Source organism: Centrocercus urophasianus, unplaced genomic scaffold (assembly GCF_019232065.1).
Source record: "Centrocercus urophasianus isolate 14NV4802_14NV808 unplaced genomic scaffold, USGS_Curo_1.0 seq_19, whole genome shotgun sequence".
Lineage (NCBI taxonomy): Eukaryota > Metazoa > Chordata > Aves > Galliformes > Phasianidae > Centrocercus > Centrocercus urophasianus.
The window spans coordinates 20933279-20954570 of record NW_024884744.1 but is presented as its reverse complement, the minus strand read 5'-3'; the positions used below and the strand labels follow the sequence as shown (position 1 = coordinate 20954570).

Sequence of the window (21292 nt, the reverse complement as noted above, 5' to 3'; positions counted from 1 at the left end):
AGCTCAGCTAAAATAGCTGCCCTCCATCCCCATGCAGTCCCTGAGCTATCAGCATGTGCACCTCTATCTGAGCCTACCGGAAGCCTTAAGGTGAGACCCCCCGTATGAAGGTCATACTTGCCTTCAGCATGTGATTGTTAAGATGGCAGCCAAGGGGGAAGGACGAGAAGAGGAAAAGGCAATAGAAAACAAGACCAAACATGTTTAGTTTTAGTATGTTTAATAGACTTTGTGATATAAGCATGCTATAAGACAATGCCCAGCCGGCAGCGCGGGAAGAATACAAAAATTCTTTTGCTGAAAGAGAGCTGAGAGTGAAAAGAGCATCAGCAAAGGTGTTTTTCCAGAAGAATCCCAATGAAAAAGCTCAAGACTCAGAACTCAGAAGGGAAGGCTTGCTTCAAAGTGAACATTACAAAGATTATCTCTTCACATTGTTTATGGATCCCATATTCAAAGAGGCAAGAGAACAAGGGCGAGCCATCTGGCCCAATCCCCATGTACTGCAGATCTGAGTAAGCACACAAGCCCTTAAAGAGGATGCTTGGCTTTGTCCAGTGTGCTGGATTTAAAGGGCTTTTGTTGAGGTAAATTCCCAAATCTCTTCGGCCCTTTGGGTCCGCAGGATGAGTGTACAGCAACCAGCTATCTTGGCACCAGACATCAGAGGGAGGAGGGAAGGCAACAATGCTTCCGTGACATCCAGAGGGAGGCTCCACAAGCTTTTCAACCCACTGGCCTTCCTCAAAATCCACCCCGTTGTTGTGGCTGACAGCCTGGATTCTGGCTCCCTTGTTGGTCCTAGCATTGCAGTAGAGCACATTCATGCCACAGCGGTGTACCTCAGCTACCTGGCATTCCCCTGCACTCTCTTTTCCCACAAAGTTCCCCATCTCCCACGTCATCCCATGGTCAGAGCTGATGAAGCAGAAGGTATAAGAGACAGGGTGATGCTTAGGGTCAAGGATACGAAAGGCATAGGCAGGAATCACAAGGCTCCGGGCCTCATTGGACAGCTGTAATCCATGACCTGGTCCCACTGCAAAAGTGGCCCAGTTCTTGTACTCTGTGCTGATGGTGCTCTCGGTGATATCCTGAACAGGGCTCCATGTGTGTCCTTGGTCCACGCTAGTGACATAGCAGAGACGTACCAGGTTGGTCTTTGTCCTGAGCTGGTAGTGCTCAGAGATCTTTCCTGGGACAGCTATGAAGAACAGGATCAGATTCCCCGAGACCTCGTCATAAACAGGACAGGGATTCATGGATCGGTGACCTTCCAGCTGTGCACTGACAATGGTCTCCACGCCGCTCCACTGCCAAGGCAGAGTGAAGAGAGACAAGAGTGAAACAAATACATCCAGGTTACAGCGTGAGGATGCTCAGATAAAGTTACAGAAGAGCTTGAGAACAACTGAGGAGAAGCAAATCTGGAGATAGAGCATGAAACAGGCATCACCAGATGTAAATTAAAAGAAATTAAGACGACTTGGATGATGCAGGACTCACACGCTTTACCAAACAGTTGAGCTATGTCCTTTTTAAATGACTACTCATTGAGGAGCTGATAACTGCATCTCAATGCAGTAGGTGTCTGATGACACTTAAAAAAAAAAAAAAAAAAAAAAAAAACCAGCAACAGTAGTTGAATTGTAAGAAATTCTCATCAATATAGATATGACACAGACGTGCCAGGGTTAAAACATGCTCAAAGACACTTTGCTCTGTTAGTGCTTCTCAGGAAGTCAGCTAGATAAAGGAGCCCACTTCAAGCATACAGCACACTGATAAATCCATTACATTCAGACTCCTACTCCCTCATTTTGAGCGTTACCTAAATGATACAACGCTGCAGGTGCGGTTAGAGGCTGCTTCTGCTAGGCAGACTCCAGCTCTTAAGAGGTCCCTGTTAAAGGATTACTATTCTGTGATAAAGGATTGAGTTAGAAAAAGAAACTTCCCCTCCCCCTCCCAAAAAAAAGCCTTTAATGCATTTGCAAATGCAAGAAATGATTATAAATAGAGTATCCAGCATCCCCAGTCACCCAGCAAGATAACTGTTAACAATAATAACAACTGGGAGATTAATAAAGTAGCCCATTCGCTGGCACAGACAAACCAAATGACACTGTTTTGCGTGGGGAGACTAGCTGTTCTCAATTGCTTTTTAAACCAGAAATTAGTTCTAGGAAGATTAAAAAAAAAAAACAAAAAAAACAAGCCAGCGATTGCTAATTTACTGCTCCCTATCTCTGTGACACTCCTCATTTCTGCTTCCTTTCCACACCTCTGCAACTGCAGCAGGACTTGTGCCCTATGTCTCTCTCTGCTTCTCTGCTTCTACTACAGCTGCCCCACTTAATTTCCCCCACTATTGGGCAATCACGAGGTTGAATCCCAGCAGCTATAAAAGTAAATGCATTACTCATAGGCTATAATTGAGCAGGAGAGATCTGTTTAACTACAACGGAGAGGGCAGATACATTCAAGTCCTTTGGGAGCAGGGTAGCAGTGTAGTTGGACAGTCTCCTCTATTTCCTTACCAACTGGTACCTGAACATGGTGTCTGCCTGGGTTGTACGTGCCTCTGCGCATCACTATGAGCTTGGCATGCTCATCCACCACATCCTCTCGTTCCTCAGCAAATGCCAGGATGATGCTGAAACGTGGCAGGTAAAGCAGGGCTGGAATTCGATAGCTCCACGTGCCATTCCGGAACAACACCTCTTGCTTGAGGACAGGAAACGAAGCCATCGTGCTAAGGGAATGAGACAGAAATGCACTGCATTTTAACCCATGCTCAGCCCAGCAAAGTACAACAGGAACAGATCCCACCACTCCTTGCCCTCCTTGCTCTTTGCTCTTCCTGCTCAGTGTGTTCTGACAGACACTGAAATGTCATTCCTGCTGCTTTCAGTTTCATGCTCTTCTGAAGAGAAGCCACACGTCGCACAGCAGTCAGCAACACAGACCAGACTTCGTCCAGAAACAGCCTGGTTAATCTTACTGGAGCAAAATAAGTTCTCTAAACACAGTAAATGAAAAAGCCGCCTGTGGTTTGTTTCTTCTTAATGAAATTCACAAGCTAAGATCTTTGTGGGTTTGCTTTGTAATTCAAAAGACTGACAATGATCAGGCATTTTAGCATTTTCCCCTCTGAAAAGCATGATTGCCTTTGTTGCTGGTGTTTCCAAAATCCAGAACAGAACTAATGCTTTGCCAAACATGAACTTTGAGCCCCATAAAAACAAGTCACTGAAGCAATCTCTGGCCCTAGCTATGCCTCTATTTAAGGATAGTAAACACAGAGCATGGAAAAAGAAGGAAAACATCCTCTCCCAAAACATCACAAACAGTCTGAAAGATGCCAGCCAGCTGCATCTAAGCTGAGAGTGCCGGGCAAAGCCCAAGGCAGAACAAGAGGATTTATGGACTGGGTACTGCAGGTTTCTAATTGGGACGGGCCACTGCATACCTGAAACATTATATGCTTTGCTGAAACAACATATGCTTTGCTGAAACAAGGAGATCAGCAGTATGGAGCTACTAATGGGTAAGGCGTCAGGAGGGACTTTTGGTCCGGTGAGACTCTTGTCATTCATACAGCAAGTAAGAGACATTAGGGAGCAAGACAGTCACAGAATGGCTTAGCTTGGAAGGGACCTTACAGCCCACCCAGTCCCAACTCCTGCTGTGGGCTGGCTGCCCCCCATCAGCAAAGGCTGGTGCCCAGAACCCATCCAGCCTGGCCCTGAGCATCTCCAGGGATGGACACCCACACTTCCCTGGGCAGCAGTGCCAGGGCCTCACTGCTCTCTTCCTCTCCTTGGATCCACTCAGCTTTCTGTCCTGTTGCACCAAACCTCTCTTGGGAACTGATTTATCCTGGCAAAAACCCATTGGCTGAATCCTGTTTAAGTTCTTCTTTAAGCAAAAAGAAGTCTCTCATATGATGGACCAGAAACTGAAGGCATGAAAACCATGTGCTCAGCATAGATATCAGAGAGATGGGGAGTAAAATGAAAACAAAATTTTAAAAAAAAAAAAAAAAAAAAAAAGAAAATCAGGCCTTAGATCTCTGACGCATTGAGTGGGTAGGATGGCAAGGATAAGATGACAATACAGTATGAGTAAGAAATTGAAATGCCTCCTACCTCAGCTGAGACAAGACTTGCAATGCTGCCTTGAGCACTGAAGATTCCCTGAGATTTAGATAAATAGGAAAGTGCTGTAGTGGTTGTTGGGTGTGCATCACATCCTCACGTTTCTGAAGGCTGTCTTGATAACTCAGGATCTGCACTGTTTCAGCTAAAGCCAGCTTACAGACTGGAGCCAGCCACAGCCCCATGGCTGCTCAGACGCAGAGCCACACGGGAGAGAACTGTCTCAATGGAATACTACTCCCTCCTCATTGCCACTTACAGTACATCAGAGCAGCTACTATACAGAAACATTACCAGGGATCTGATCTCAGCTCTCCATGCAACATGGAAGAAAAAAAGGAAGACCTTCCTAGGATAAATAATGGTGTTGCTCACTGCATAGCAGCACGGGTCTGGCTACTCACACTGATTGCAGCCATGGCTGTGTTCTCGTGGTTCCTGAAACAGAAGTTCATCAGAGCACCTCCAGGCTATTTGAAGGGAGATTATTTCAAGAGATGTTAGTCAGCCTATCTAGTGCAGCACAGGTTCCATAGCTCATGGTGCTATGCTGATATTGTAATCTTTTTGCAGGGCAGGGCAAGAGGGAGGGGGGGAAAAACAAAAAAAAGGGATGAAAAATAAACAGTGGCAGAGATGTAGGCTACACCCATACGTTCTTGATGCAGAGCTGGGAAACCAGTGCCACAGAGGCTGTGCTGCAGCACAGGGGCAGAGAAGCCTAAGGGAGCCAAGTCCCTTCTGCACCGTCCTGCCATCTGCAGGCAGCTCTGCACCGTGCCCTTCACCCCTGTGCTGAGAGATGCTGGGTGAGGGTGTTGCAATATTCATCTTTTACTCTGATTGCCAAATGGGGAGTGAGGGAAGGTGGGATGTTAAAAGACTGTGAATGGCTGCCATAGAAACAAGCCCTGGACACAGCACTTGCAACTGCAGTTGAGGAAAATACTAGAATTACATGACTTTTCCATCTACCCAGAGATTAAATAGGTGTGCGTGTGTACACATCTACGTGTGTGTAGGGAGTACATTAAGTCTGTATGCATATACACACATACAACACATCCATCTGTAGAGAAACTCTTCTATCTTTTTCGTTAATACACTTAAAAATCAGTATTAAGTTCCTTCTGTCTTCTCCATTGGTGGATCATCAAGCAGAGATAAAGTCACAACAGCCTGAGTTACACAGAATTAAAGAGATGCAGAATCTTAAAACAGCTTAGGGCTATTGATATACATACAAAAAGAGCAAAAACTTGTGCTGCTTTAGCTACTGTCCAGCCAGCTGAAAAATACTTGATCTTTCTCTTGACCTCTACCCAACGTCAAAGGTAAAAGCGCCAGCTACGCTTCTCAGAAATAAGAGAGAAGATCATCAACAGAACATCAGATCCTGATCAGGACAGTCACAAGGCGCATTCAGAAGCTCAGACTCCAGCAGCTCACATCAGACAGGCCAGACTATTAAATTGCCAGGGGATGCGTCCTTGAGAAGTGCTCTGTTCAGGGCACTGACATCAACCTGCAGTTCCTTTCCAAAGCACCAGGGAAGCTGCTGCCCTGAGTACTCCATCTCCAGGTAGATGTGGGCAGACAGAGAAAGAAGTGCATGGTGAGGAAAAGGGGGAGTTAAGCTGGAGAAAACCATTACTCAGAACTTGCAAGTTACACAGCTGCAATGATTTCCAAAGAGGAGACTTGTTCCAGTGTGCCAGGAGAGTCAAAATAAATAGCAGTGGGCAACAAAGTGAATCTGTGACGGATTGAGGCCCAGAACAAGCCCGAGCAGCAGAAAGGAATAGCTGCTGGTCGTCCTTGGGAGTATTTATCCTTCCACTCAGTGGAAGGACTCCTCCAAGGCAGCTCATGTGGTTCCTTGGTGGTAGTTTGTTATTGTTTTGTTTTAAATATAGGGGAGAATCGGCCCCTCGTGTGTTTATTTTCTTTAACCCTCTCCAAGAAAAGTGACTAAGCAGGATAACATTTCCACTGGCTTCAGCTTCTGTTGAAAACCTGTCCTTAACACGTTCAGATCCAAGAAGAAATGGCAGTACGTTTGCTCCTGCAGGAATCCAGACAGGGCCCAAGCAAACACACACAAACCTATTGGGAGAGACTGGGGAAAGGCACGAGGAACACAAACAAAAGAACCTGAAAGAGTAAAGCTCAAAACTCAACGAAAGTTCTGCTTTTCAACACAAGCACAAGAAGCCAAGTCCTGCCCTTCTCCATTCAGTATCACACCTGGACTTTCAGCATTTTCCATATAGAAGCATAGATGTCAGCCACACACTATCCTAAAATACTTTTTTTGTTTCATTTAAACAAAAAAGAAAACACTTGAATTGGGATACTGCACAGATGGAGATCAAGACAAGCCATGTTCCTGTTGTACAGGGCTAAGAAATAGTAGACCCAGCCTGCTTCCAAAATATTACACAGTGCATTTCAACGTGCAAGCCTTCCCTCCTAATTAAATGGAATGACTGTGCCTATTTCCACTGAAACACAGCAGCAGAGAGCTCTAGTTCCAGCCTTCTCCTTAGACCAGGTCCTGCACTAAATCTAGGACTCAGCTACTCTTTACAAGCCAGGCAGCACCAACACGTCAGCCTCAATGTCAAGTCAGAAGGAAACGTTATCAGCGAGACCAGTCAAACAACAGATCTTAAACAAAAGGCTCTTTCCAACGTTCAGAATTCAAGACTAAGGGCACTTTAAGGAGTTACTTTAATCCAGCTGTCAACTGGATCAAACTTTTTAACTATGCTACAAACAGAAAGTTTTCTTTGTAGCATGAGCTTCATGCCATACTTAGAAGGGGATTTTTAGCCTTCTCGGTAGATGCTTTCCTAAACAATCCATCAAGTTCTGCTTTCAAAACGTAGCTCAGCCTGGCAACAGCTCCTGTGCTTTATAACATAGGTTTTCTCAGCAGTACAGAGAAATTACATGAAGCAGCTTTGTTTTTCTTTAGCATATGTTTGTTTGTTTGGTGGAGGACTACACACACTCCTTCCTGAACCTCCAAAATGATGTATTTACCTTTTTAGCTCCCAGCAACACCCGCCGTTATGCAGAGAATAAAAAGGAGGTAAACAAAAGGAAAAAGAAAAGGAAATACTTCTCTTCACTTTGTGCCTCCTGGAAGTCACGTCAAAGGTAAAGGGAAAAAAAAAAGAAAAAAAAAGAGAAAAGAAAAACACTCCTATTGAATACAAGAAAAGGGAGGATCACCACACTCTCACCAACTTGTCTCCAACCTGCAAGATTATTTATGTTGGCAGCGATGTCAGCTGTCTCGGATCCCCCGGGAAGAGCCAGCAGCCAGCATGTATACACAAGCTGACATTTAAATAGCAAACCTGCTTTGCATAGAAGGGGAGGTTCCATGTGAGCAGGACAAATGTTAGGGAAAGATTTTTAAGCGTTCATAGTAATTAACGTGTTTCTACCTGCATGGATTGACAGGACTGGGTTGCTGCTGATAGTTACACCATTCAGCATGCTGTCATATCCTGGTCTTCTCGTCCCCTCGTGCTGAGGAGGGTAAAATTCCTTCAATCTCTACGTGCAGACTTGCAGTGCGTCCTCTCATAGAGCTCCTGAGCACCGTGAAAGTTTGCTGAAAGAAGTCAGAAAATGGATATAACAGCGGGTGAAATTGCTGTGTCAACCTAATGCATTCCTCTGGTTGGCTTTACCCACCTCCCATCCATCAGTACACTGTTTTGAGATGAAGAAATGGGTCCACACAGGAATCTCCAGGCCGTAGTACGGGAACAACATGCTGGTGTATGCAGGTGTGCTCCCCAGCAGCTTATGTGGAGGTGCTACCAGTGCCCATCTTCACCCCAGCAGCTGCAGTCAATGAAGCAATGAGCAGGGTTGAGTAGGAGGGAGTGTGAACCTGGGGCCCTAGCATGTGGTGGGAGGCTGAGGGAGAAGAGAATAAGACCATTGATTCTCCCAGGTGTAGCCTGCCTAGCTTAAAGGTAGCACCTACAGCTTCTACTGCTGGGAACAGCCAAGCAAATGCTCTCATGATGTACCTTGAGCTGCTGGTGCAACGTGGAACTGCTGCCGTTGTTAGAGATGGCCTTGCCTTTCCTTTTCCTTGTTGTTTCTCTTGCTTTACTCTCTTCTCTACTGTTTCCATTGCTGCCATTAATGCTTCTTGTCTCTCAATTTACTGGGGGAAAAAAACAATAACAACAATAATCCTGTAAACAGATCTTGCTAGTAATGTAAAAGGACAAAGCAAGGCCTACTCACTTGACAGCAATTGTGATTTTGATCTGTGCAAGCCAAACACAGAGTTGCAAGGGTGTGGATTTACAACCAACCAACTTAATTAAATTCTTTTGTGTTACCATCTTCCCTCTCTCTTGAGCAACCATGCCTCCTTTCTTGTGCCAGTGCTGATGCTCATCTTGCTTTGGCAAGCCATCAGAGGATGTCAGTTTGGCAGAAAACTAATCTAGGGGAAAAAAAAAAAGGAAGGAAAAAAAAAGTGAACAGTTTTCTGCTGGGTCACTGTCCTGGACTGCGTCAGCAGAAGTCAGACAAGCAGCAGGGGAGGGAGCAGGAGCATGGAGCTGTTGACACAAGGAGCAGACTACCTCTCTGTCTGGCAGCTGGCCATTAGAGCACATTAGCTACGTCATAAAACCACACCCCATATTTATGAACCTCACCTTAGCTGGGCAAGCAAAGTATTGCCTGAACTGAGAGACGCAAAAGGAGCCCGAGGGCATTCGTATTTTGTTGTATCTGGAATCAAACAATAGTCAGCACAAGGGAAAACTCCTCAAGAGACAAAGGCATTGATATCCATGAAATAGTAACTTCTAACCTGGAAAAAATCCAGACAAGCAAAACAGGCACCATTAAGAAAGAAGGAAAGACATCGGTAAGGCTGCTAAGACAGTGCCAGAAAGCAAGACCAGTACAATTGCTTTGTGGATTTCACCTTTTTCCCTGCTCCCTGGCTAACGGCTGCGTTGCTCAAGTGGTGTTGTGAGTCACATGCTGCTTCTGCAGTCAGACAACCCATAAAAGCAAGTTTGTTTCATACGCATCACTTTGCTTGGCTCTAGCTTAAAACTGGTTGTCCATTTCTCCTTAGAGAGGCCCATCCCAAATGTGGCTGGCAGCACATGCTGTGGTGGCAACGCTCCGTGCTCTATAGCAGCAGCACCTGGGTTGTAGGGTGGCTGTGCCTCTGGCCACCTCCCAGTCCCCACTGCCCTCACCCTTCCTCCCCAGACATCCACACAAAGTGGGTTTCTCAGTGTAGATCACAGAATCACAGAATCACCTGGGTTGGAAGGGACCTCAAGGATCATGTAGTTCCAACCCCCCTGCCTAGCAGGGCCACCAAACACACACATTCAGATCAGGTTGCCCAGGACCCCGTCCAACCTGGCCTTAAACACGTCCAAGGACGGGGCATCCACAACCTCCCTGGGCAGCCCGTTCCAGGGCCTAACCACTCTCCTTGTAAAGAACTTCCCCCTAACATCCAACCTAAATCTTCCCTCCCTCAACTTGGATCCATTTCCCCTAGTCCTGCTGTTGTCAGCCCTTTTGAAGAGTTTACTCCCCTCCTGGGTGTAGGTTCCCTTCAGGTATTGTGCTAGGCTGGGCTCAATCCCCCCTGCTTCCTTCTGCTATAAATCAGAATCAGTGGCACAGTGAAGTTTAAGATAAGTCTGGGGAGAATCAAGCTTGTCATTTCTGTTATTCCACACTTACTTCATCGCCTTTATGTCTGATTGTTGTAATGAAAACGTTTTTAAAAAGGTTAAAAAATGCAAATGGGGTGTGTGGGTGCATTAATAAGAGGATATAAAAATAATGCAGAAGATAATGTAATGAAAGAATACTGAACAATGGAGCATTTGCATTTGGAGGACCACGTTCAATTTTGGGTGCCACGTCTTAGGAAAGATATAGCAATAGCTGCAAGCGAAGGCTAAGAATTCAGAATCTAATGCTGGCGAGCGTATGTGAAAACAAGTAGGGAAACAAGAGATGTTGCAATTAACAAGAGCAACACACGGTCCATTAAAAACTGTCAGCTATATTTCCTTTGCAAAATGTTTAAACCTGAATCCACTGTCTGTTAAACTGTAAGGAAGGCGGGCAGGCTGGGGTAGTTCTGTGTGATGGCTCAGCTACAGAGCGTGGCGGCTGTCATCAGCCAGCTAACATTAAAATCGAGATGCCCTGTGTGGAGTCAGGCTGTAGGAGAGAGAATTACACTGTTTTGCAAATTTTCAGTTACAACACTATGGGCTGCCCTCCAGGTGTTAGGCAATATGGCATCATTTGTGCAGAACACGAGTCCTGTGGACCTGGGGGCTGACTGCTCTGTTAGCAAAAACAAAACTGAGAAAAAGCCCAAGTAATAATACTGAATCTAACTCATGCAAGCGGTCACTTTCCCAGCAAATCACAGACTGTTAGTATTTCCCTTCCTTGTGGAAAGACTTGAGCAAAATCACAAACATTTACTTCCTCTACCCAAGGAGCACCGCCATGACCCTACCTGGCTGCTTTCTGACCTTCCACAGTGAGCTTTGTGTTCATCATGGGGAACCTTCTGTCCCCTGGGAAAGACAATGTCCAGTGCCTATAATATATGGCATACCTTTCTGCCATTCACTCTTCTCACTGGGACCAGAAAAAGGAATACGTTTTATTTTTGTAACAAAATGGAGGGCAATCTTTAGAAAGCAAAAAGAGACTCGCTGAGATTTACATACAAAAAGAGGATTGTGGAAGCAGGATTTATCTAGTTCTCAAAGTAGCAAAGCGATGAGGAGTTGCTCCGTGACAGCTTGGTTAATTTAATGACAAAAAAGTGCAATAAAACCGGATTCTCTTGCCTTATGTCCCCTCCCAGCTCTGGGGACACTGACAAACAAGTCTGAAGCATGAGGTCCACCTGGGAGTGACTCCTGTGATAGCACGTCCCTCGTGTCCCACTAGCTTGCAGAGCAGGAGTGCACAGTCTGACGGTGACTTTGAGTAATCATTACAAGAGTAATTGCTGACAGCCCTGTATGCCAAGGCCAGGCCCTCAGCTGATATAAAGGGGCAGTGGCATTGGTGGTCAGAAAGCTATGACAACCAACCCCAGATTAACCAGAGCTTTACTGAATGAATATTTGGGTGTCCACAGAGTAGCTAGGGTGTGGGCAAAATACAGTTGCTATCACAAGAAATAGGGTAATGTTACAACCAGTTAAAACAACAGGGCAGTTGGCAAGTCTGGTGAACTTTAAGAAAGAAAAAAAAAGTCATAGGAAAGGCTAGCATTAGCTTCAGCAGGAGATACGATGCTTTATGCCCTTCCATCTGCAGGCTTACAAATAGCAGGTGAGTTGAAGGAGTTCCAGGATGAAGAAAAAGCTGTCTCCTAAGTATAGCACTGCATAGATGTCTGCAGGAGGTGGGGGGTTTTGGTCTTCCTTCGAAGCACTGGGCTCTAAGCTGCTTGCAGAAGAGAGACATTCATTTAAGCAAGCCCACTTGCAAGCACAGCAAATGTAAGCACAACCTGAGTTGGAAATCAAAGTATTTTGGGGGAGAAAATTATGATGCATTTGAATGAACAGTTACAAAAGGCCTTGTAATAAAACCAGCTGGGTCTGCTACGTTCCAGGTGTCCCAGAGCCCAGGTGTGGGAACACACGTGAAATGTAAAAACTGACAGGCTAAAAATAATCACAAGCATGTAGGGTTTGTCATCTCAAATGGCTGGAAATAATGTAAAGCAAGAGCAGTAGCTCGGCCAGTGGGGCTGAAAAGTGTGAGCAAATGGCTTCTGCTGTTCCCACGTATTTGAGTTTGCAGATTTGAAGAGAAGTTTCACCTAGTTTTATACGGGAAGTTTTACAAAGCCCTGTCAGTAAACCTTTGGCACAAGCGGTGCAAAGGGCCTTCAGAACGTGTTTGTACTGACTTACCTGGCTAAAGGGAAAGCTGTTCCTTTAAATTGTTTGCTGTGGCTCTGGAAACTGAGCAAACAAAGTCAGAGGGAAACTTCCCTTTCAAGTGGAACTGTCAGAAGGTACAAGGACTGAAGGACAGAGATCTTCAATAGGACACACCTGCATCGGGATTCAGAGCCGAACTGCAAATTTCTAACAACCTGGGGGAGTTTAGTCCTGATTTGTTGGACACACCTAACCCTGATGGCAAATGAGAGCCTGGTTCGGCCCCAGACAGTCAGGTGAGTAAAATCCTATTCTGGGGGGATGCTAGAAGAGGAGTGGTCTGAGGAAAAAGCCTCAGAAAGGCACAAGTGCAGTGCCTGAGAAAGAAGCGGCTTTGCTCTGCCAGCAAAGTCACCCTGAAGGGACCCCGTGCAACCTGGATGGAGTGCAGCTGAAATGCCGGCTGGTGGAATGGAGGCACTGCTGGCACAGCCCGACAGGCTGCACATCCAGCAGGGAGGAAACCCAGGCAGAAAGGAGGCTCAGACTGCACTAAATGGGCATTAACGTGACCAACTAAAGAGCAAACATCCCCACAGCAATCAATCAAACCGTGCGTCTTTTTCCAGGGGCAGGACAAGCTGTGATTTTTTCCTGGCAAATGTTTGCGTGTGATCTTGCTTTTAAAAAAAACAAAACACAGAAAGAAAGAAAATAAAGGCAGGAAATATGAAAAACAGCCTGTTTTCCTCCTAAGGGCAGGCTGATCTTTCCCTTTAGCTGAGCTGTCCTTTCTCTCTCAGGAGACCAATTGCCCTGTATCCACTGTGGCTGTGAATGCCATCCCAGCAATGATAGATATTTTTAAATGCGCCAAGTAAACAAGAAATCAAATCTCATAAGAAAGAGCTAGCTCTGGAGGTATTAACCTATTGACAGATTCAGCGTTACAGCAGATCTGCCAGCTCCAGACCTAATCAAAAGTAGGAAATGGCACTGAAAAAAATAGGTATTTTAAAAAATGTTTTCCTGAACATATAAAAAGGTCCAACTGGACTACATTCATCTCAGGAGATGGATGGAAATTTTGTTCAGGACTGATCTTACCCAGGCTCAGATAAGGACTGACAAATCCAATCCACTTTAAGACCAGCTGTAAATATAAGAGTATGTGTGAAACACCACAGTAATTGACAGAAAAGAAATGCCTGGAGACAAAGAATGCATTGTCCCACACGGCCTAATTTTGGGAGAACATTTGCAAGACAATGTAAAATGCTTTAACTGTATAATTACCATTATCTGTCCCTGTGTGTGTTGGCAATGCCTGGGGTTTTTACTATAAGTCTGCTTTTGGCAGGAGCTTGTTCTGTGTATTTCTGTTAGCAGTAATATCACCATCTTTACCACAATAGTGTCTGGAGGCAATGTTTCATGTTCCCAAGTAACAGCCCATGGAAGCACCCCCATGTTACACTTGGGTATAAAATAAGAAAAACTGACAAGATCCAGTGAAATCTAAAACAATCTAGAAACCTTGGCTCCTTCCTGCCATCTCTTTCCTAGCCAAAATCAGCTCTGAATCGGATAATCATGAAAAAACAGATCTGGCTTAATCTGCAAAACCTGGACCTTGCTGTCCAAAAGGGGGCACTTCCTGAGACAAGGACCCCCTCAGCTCAAAGGAAACTTTGGGAGAGCAACAGGGAATGACAACTCCAGACAAAATACCTGCTCTTGGATTAGGAATGTAGGAAAATGCAAATGAATAGAACAAAAAAATAGATAATATCCAAAGAGGTTTTTCTTTCTTTTTAATTCAACTATCATCCAGAGCTCTTTTGAACCAAGATTCTGTCTATGCCATACTCTTGCTTGAGCTCCTTGCTGAGTTCCTGCTCAAGTAGCTCCCAAGGAAAGGCCGTAGGAGAAACGTAATAGAATTTATATAGTATGGTGCAGTTCTCCCCCTCTAGAAAACAGGGGACTGAGACCCGGGAAAATCCCTGACTTGTTCAGATTGCCCAGGGAATTGCAGCAGAGCTGAGCAATGAACCCTGCCCTCTCAGGAGCTAACTCAGTGCCACTGCCGTGGGATTTCCCCACACTCATCCCCACGTTGTTCCTTCCATGCTTAAAATTGGGGAGGGAAAGAACTGCTGTCAGTGGAAAGGTCTCAAAGGAGAAGCCCTGCCAATCTTCTCCAGCACTTCCACTCTCTGAAGTGCTCTGAAGTGAGCTACGCAACTGTGGTTGAGGAGACTGTGTCACTTGTTGGACAAAAAAATAAACACAGTGCAGATGCATATGCAGACAGCGCTGCAGGGGTGCCTGTTTTTTGGCAACACATCACTGCCTGCTGCTTTAGCTGGCAAACTGGATGTGACTGCCAAAGCCCAGAACTGATACCCCAGTCCTAGGACAGAAGAAACCGCTCTGCACTGGGAGCAGCAGTCCTGCCAGCACCTGCCTTCTTGCCAGGGTCTATCCTCTTGGGGCCAGAAAGAGACATTCTGGAGAAGTTTGTATTTCTGATGCTGCACAGTTTCCAGAGTTGCTTATCAAGTATTTTTTCCTGAGCACTTGCACAATCAGTCCAACAGGCCATAAGAATAGCATCAGTTTGTATGAGGTTTTAATTTAGCAGCTGACAAGGATAGCCTAGCAGCCTTCCAAACCTGCCTGGCATTTCAAACCAGTAGAAACCAGGTTAACAAGATTCTGATGTCTGTCCTGACTTCTGGCTTGCTTGCAGCTACAGATTTGCAGGCAGACTCATCAGATGCTCCTTGGGTCCTCCACCCAATAACCACTGGGGAAAAAACTGAGAGCTCTACTATTCCTTGATCAACAACATCAGCCTCTTCTTTCCCTGCTTCTTTATAAACTCTTCCAAATAAAACTCCCTTTGAGTTCTTACCTCTGCAGTTCAAATAACCACCCTTGCTCATGCTTCCTTAACAAGTGTCTCATACACAACAGCACATCCAGAAATAGGAGTGGATGACACTGTTTTTTCCCCAAGAGCAGCATGGGTGTTGTCTGCCCCAGGGAAACTGGGCTTGTCTGCTTACTAACCAGTTTGTCTTGAAAAGTTTCAACCAAGACATCTGCTAACCCCATCTCCATGTACCCTGGCATTACTAACCCGCCCTGCTTCCAGTGAGGCATTCTGCCCGGGACGTTATTTCTCATACCATGTACTTGGCTAAACCATTTCATCACTGACTAAACTTCCTAAGCCACAGTGTTTCAGTTTTTAGAGGCTGTGGCATTTCTGGACTAAGCTTTATGTTGTATATTCTTTCCATGGCTGGAATGCTCCACATGAAGAGAACAAATGAAAAGGAACGAGGACCCTCCACTCCCTTTTGCATGGCAGCAGAGGCAAAAACATTTCCTAATCAGCAGGGAAAAGGAGAGGAAACGGGGTTCCTCTAGAGACAGGTGTATATAAAAATGTCAGTGATGTCAGAAGAGCAAGTCATGTTTTATACCTTCTTAAGATCCTCTCCACATCTTCAAGCAGGGATGTACTTTCACCACTGTGTATGCACTAATTTAAGGAAAAGAATAAAAATAAGGTCAGCTTTTTCTTTAATTAGTTTTAAGAGCTTATAATGAAAACCAGAAGGACTTGTAGATTTCCACTTTTACTCTTCTGTGTGCTTTATAAATTAGGTTAACTCTCCCACACAGATAGAAAATGTGTGTGTGTGTGTTTATAGACATGACTATACATACATGTAAAATAACTTTGGAGGGGGAATACTTTAACATCTAAACTGTAGCTGTATCTACTGCAGGAGGCACATGGAAATAAGCATGGAATGCAATAGGGTAGGGCTGGACTACTCTGAGATATAGGGACCAAACAAATATATCCATAAGCAGAGACTGCAATTACTGATTATATTTTTAGTCATTCCTTTTGAATCAAAAAAGTAACTAGTTAACAGCAGAAAAGATAAATCATTCTGGCAGCAGAAAAATATGTAGTTATTGAGTGTTACTCATTGAGTGTATATATATTGATGTGTATAAGTTAATTAAGATGGAGTAGCTGCTATAAACAGTCAATTTTTCATGCAGAGGGAGTTGCATGAAGGCATATCTGTTCCTGTCATGTGTAAGTAGCCATTTATAGGACACACTCACTTTGTATCTATGTTTACACATGTACACTTCTACCCATAGAAGGTCCCACAATGCCAGACTGAATTCTGGAGACATTTTTATATCTAGGCAGGCCGTGTGACTCATTTTTAGCTGCTTTTAACATGCTGGTTTCTCTCTCTAAGCCTCGTTTGCTTGCTCTCATGGTGTCTAATGCACATGGCTTTGGAAGCTATATTAAACGAATCCAACATCTTTATTTTTAGTGTCTGAAGTGTCTCTAAAACAGGTTCTCTGTAGCATATGTGCGAGACATAAAGGTTTTATTGTCACAAGCGTGTAATTAACTGCATAATTCTCTCTTGGCCCTGCTTGCTGTAAATATGGTACCATCGCTAAATCACTGCAACAAAACCATTTTGTTCCACTTTTCACCTGAAAGACTAGGTCAAAATCCGAGTGGCTGTAGTTTGATGCTGTTAGGAGTGGTGGTAGCAACACTTCTGTTTACAAGAGATATACGAAATACTTGGTTTTGTAAACGTGTAGGGCCACATAATGTAATACGCTTTCAGCCAACATCCCCAGACTTGTCTACTTTATCTCTCTGGCTTCTGCTGTGAACCTCTCTGGTCTGTGTCTCACTTGCTGGTCAGCCTGTCTCCGTGCTCCTCCTGGTTTCTCCACTCCCCTGCCTTAATCAAATATTACCTCGGCCTTGTACCTAGATAGTTCAAATTCTTTTGTGAAATGTCACGTACCTTTGCTTTGGACAGGCCCGTGTGCTTAACTGTCTCTTGCAGCCATTTAAAAGAAAGGGTTGGGATTGCTGGCAGCTCCAAGGAGGGCTATCCCAACCAAAAACATAAATACACGTGTAGCCAGGCAGCAGAGTGGCCTGATGGCTTTAGTCGTGGCCGTTGAGGCATTAGCAGGCTCAGCTGCCTGTGCATCCTCCCTCTGTCAGTCAGCTCCCCTGCAGCAGGGGTGGCACAAAATGGGCCATGTGAGAGCGCCTGACTGACAGCACTTTGAAGGCTGCGCGTTAGCTCAAACCTCTGATGAGGCTAAATGAATTCACAGCTACATCTGCCACAGCCCAGGGCTGAGTCTGTGGGCGTTGCTATTCCCCTGACTCTGACAGAAATATCTCCCAATGCAAACGCAGGCCTGAGCCTGCGTGGAGCCCTGGTGCCTTCAGCAGGGCCCACCGGCGGTGGCACTCCTTCAGGGGCTGGCAGCCATGTGAGCAAGAACAGCAGCAGATGAGTAAGGCCTGCTGCTGGATTTTGGACTGTGCCCCTGCTTTATCCTCATTATGATGCACAGTGGAATACTTTAGAGATGACATTCCAGTCTGCTCTTAAAGCGGAGGAATAAGAGGAGAAAAAAAAAAATCCATGCCTCAGACACAAGGATGTAATGGGGGAGTGGTGGCGGTGGGAGGCAGAGGCTCATGCTCAGTTTGCAGAATCAAAGCATTTTAGAAAGAAACTAATATGATGTAGCAAAATAAGCATGCTGAAACTGTATTTAGAGAATTAATATTAAAGAAGCCACATTCACCGTGAGAGGTTGAAGATGGTTCTAAAAGAGCCCCATCTGGTTCATCAGATAGGCAGGAAAGCTGCATCCCTACATTCAACGTGCAAAATCTTCCAGATGAGGTCATTAATTAAAACAAGTTTGCACACACAAGAAGGAAGAAAAGATGATATGGTTGTCTTGACTTTCTGCAGTACAAAAACACTACAGCCAAGACAGTAATTTCTGCATTGAGCCCAACGCCTTCCATGGAGCCAAACATACTTTAAATGAGCATCCAGTCTCTGTAACAGAATTTAAGGTCACAGCAAAATGAACACACTGCTACATAATTCACTGCAGGGGTTCACTGCCCTCTGTGCTAAAACACTTGCCTTCTTTCTGGTCTGACACAATCCTTGTATGTTTTGTGTGCCTACTCAGGCAGATGAATGCTCTTATCTTGTCCACGGTGGTAGGGATACATTAGACAATCATGCAATGGCAGTTCATCTTCTGTGCCTGTGTGTCCCTATACATAGAAACTGTACAGTCAGGTTGTACTCATACAAGTTAGTTCTTGCTTCAAAGCACACCCGCATTGCATACCTGGAGACTTCAGGCTATCTCTGCTACTGATCGAGCAACCTCCCAGACTAGGCTACAGCACTGTAGGACACTGACAAATGAAGCATTTTTCATTTCAAAATCACCAGGCATAAGCTAAGCATATACTAAGCACAGTACTTGAAACTTTTCAGTCAGATAATAGCCTTTGCCTTATTTTTAAGGGAAATAACATATCAGGTGATTACCCAGAGCAACAAATTACGAGGGGCAGCAACAGCTGTTGAGCTGGAGCCCTGCAGGACTGCTGCTGAGATTGGGGTCATGGTATGAGATGAGGAAAACAGAGAGAGCACATGTGAGTCCACAGAGCCATGATCTCAGTTTTCAGGGTGCAGCTCCTGCTATGAACAGTTGTATTGCCCACTAGATATAACTGATTTACAGAAAAAATGCCACATTATTTAAAATGGGCAAGTAAAATTTCCGTACAGTCACATTCCTGGAGGTTGTTGAATTACGTGTGAGTCAAAGTGCATATCTCTAACATTGCTATACGTGTATCACTTGTTGCTTTTCACTGTTGTCATCTTTCATTGCTCTACAACCTTTCCCCTGCAGTCTGTTACTTCTTGAACTGCAAGATAGGATTTGGTTTCAAAGCAAATTCAGTAGATGGTGACGCTGCAGCAAGACATGATATCAGAGTATGAGGTGAATGCAGTTGGGATGGATTATTCCCATGACAAGGCTTGGCACTCAGCTGCCTGTGACTATTATAGGCAAATACCTTTGTCAAAAATTAACCACAATCACTTAGACAGGGAGAGCTGTTGTCCACACCTGCTTGATTCATTCCTTGTCTGACATTGAGTAGCTTGACTGCTATCAGAATAACATAACTTTGAGTGCATCCTTTAAATCCATCCCTCTTATTAACACACTTATCCCTCTTATTAACACACAGCAATTGCAAGTCAGGACTGACATATATGTAATGTTTTCCTAATTTCTTACAGTATTGGTTGTCTAATTGGAAACACTGCCTTCAAAATTACATTCTCTTCTTGCATTCTTATTAATGAAAGAAAAAAATACTTACATTCTTTATAGCCACCATAATAACCAACTCTCCCTTTGCTCCTGCCTCTCCTAGAAAACAGAGAAGTCTTTCCCTCCTCCACTTTTATAATCACTTTTGGCCAACCATCCTGCTTGTTAGGGACTGCTCGGTAGCCCAGCAGTGCTCCTGCTGTTCAGTATGGATGCTCTTCATTTCTCTGACAATGACAAAGACAAAAAAAAAAAAAAAGGTATCCTAATAAAAGACAACTGCACTGGTTTGATGGTACTACTAAACACATTGCTATGGCTCTGGGTAACTCAGCAGTTTCGCTTGGTCATACAGAAAGCTCCTTCTCAGTCAGAAACCTCTCCATCCATGCCCTGTGAAGCATAAAGGAACTTTGATATAGAGAAGATTGTCACAGATCCAACTCCTTGGGCAGTTTATGAAAGAGAAGTGAATGAGAAATAAGTGCTTGTTGGAGTTTATCATCAGGAAGGATTACACAATGCAATATTGGTTGTGATCCAGTTAACTGAAGTGCTTCCATTCCAGTTGCAAGGATCAAGCCTTTGGGGCTTCAGTTTGGGACAGGAAGAAGCACAGTCAGAAAGGCATGGAAAAAGAAATAGCTCCTTTCTTTCTTTTCAGGCTGTCCCCAACAGCAGCCGTTTTTATTTTGCCGTTCTACTGAGCCACAGAAACAGCCTTAGTGAATCTCTATACCTCAGTGTAATTTACAAACCAAACTTCACACCACAACCAACAAATGAGTCCTTCATACGCTTCCAGTAACACTGGAAGTAGTCCCAGAGCAACCACCAGCTCCAAACAGCCCCAAAGCAGTGGCAGAACTGGAATCAGCATGTAAATTTAGCAGCCACGAGCTGCCTGCAGTGGTTCAGGTTATGAAAGGAAAAAGCAGACTTTCTGATCTGTGGAACCAGGAGGCAGAACAACTCAGGCCCAGTGCAGGATTTCACATTGCGCCCCATCCTTTAAAAGGACCCTCAGGAATTTTGGAAAGCAGGGGATTTGCAGATGATGTCCAGGCTTACTGAAATGATCCTGGAGGCAAGCAAGAAGAAAGTTGGTGGCACACATGGGTTCAAAATCTGTTACAGTATATGATACCTTCTAGAGTATCATGTGTCTTGGCCTTCCTGTAATGTAACAAGCCAGTGATACACAGAACATCATAACAGCATTTAATTACTAACCTATAGCACCACATCCCCAGTGAATTGTCAATTTTATATTCACATTTCCTATACAGCAGCTCTTTCTACTACTCATGTTAGCCCAATCAGTCACAAAATCACACATGTACTTAGAAAGGCCATAAGAGCTATGAGAATTCAACGAGACAAAGCCAGCGATGAATACTGAAGTTCACATTTTATCTGCTTTTAGAAAGGCCAAAGGCTCTGCTGCTGTCATGCTGTCTTAGAGGTCTGACTTCTAGAAATGCCTGGGAGTGCTGGCACAGCCCATGCACTGACACTCAGCACAGCAGTCTGTGTCACTGAGAGGGAACACTGGAATAGGAGGGAACATTGGCATAGGAGGGCTACTCTGGGAAATAAAACCAAGTCTGCACACTCCCTATTGCTACCTTCTCTTTTCATTCTACTTTAATTTCATAGCAGTTAAGGACTTTTCTTCGCTTATCTGCACTGTGGGAATGAGTACTGTTATAAGTGTTAGGAAGGCACTCAGCCCTGTAAAACATATTCATTCTTCTATTACAGTGCACAGCACGCAGATAATAGATGGATTGACAGAGCTCTCTCTTTGGGTTTTACTTGATATTCCATAACATTTTCATCTGGCAAACAAGAACTTGGCCATTAGCAGTACCTGCTGTAAATCAGCCAGCAATCTACTGCTCATAAGAGACAAATGGTGTG

At 44.6% G+C, this 21292-nt stretch overlaps 2 protein-coding genes across 6 annotated transcripts in view; one reads left to right on the top strand and one right to left on the bottom strand.

Annotated features, from left to right (window-relative positions):
- Nucleotides 1-223: 223 nt before the first annotated feature.
- Nucleotides 224-21292, bottom strand: part of NEU2 (neuraminidase 2) — a 30314-nt gene continuing 9245 nt past the window's right edge. Inside the window, exons 1-7 of one of the 5 annotated variants that reach the window (XM_042820244.1) lie at nt 15607-15624; nt 8439-8643; nt 8216-8355; nt 7872-8024; nt 7619-7788; nt 2551-2755; nt 224-1313 (exon numbers count right to left, since the gene is read on the bottom strand). In XM_042820244.1, the coding sequence (XP_042676178.1) occupies nt 375-1313; nt 2551-2751 (1140 nt within the window). In that variant the 5' untranslated portion in view covers nt 2752-2755; nt 7619-7788; nt 7872-8024; ... (1 more) ...; nt 8439-8643; nt 15607-15624 and the 3' untranslated portion in view covers nt 224-374. Of the gene's footprint in view, nt 1314-2540; nt 3196-7618; nt 7789-7871; nt 8025-8215; nt 8356-8438; nt 8644-8860; nt 8976-15606; nt 15625-21292 lie in introns of those variants that run through there. The other 4 variants (XM_042820243.1, XM_042820242.1, XM_042820241.1 and 1 more) reach the window with 4 other exon arrangements.
- The window catches only part of NGEF (neuronal guanine nucleotide exchange factor), a 45794-nt gene continuing 35810 nt past the window's right edge, over nt 11309-21292 (top strand). Inside the window, exon 1 of the mRNA XM_042820239.1 lies at nt 11309-12405. The gene's annotated coding sequence lies outside the window, so the exon portion shown is untranslated. The remainder of the gene's footprint in view (nt 12406-21292) is intronic.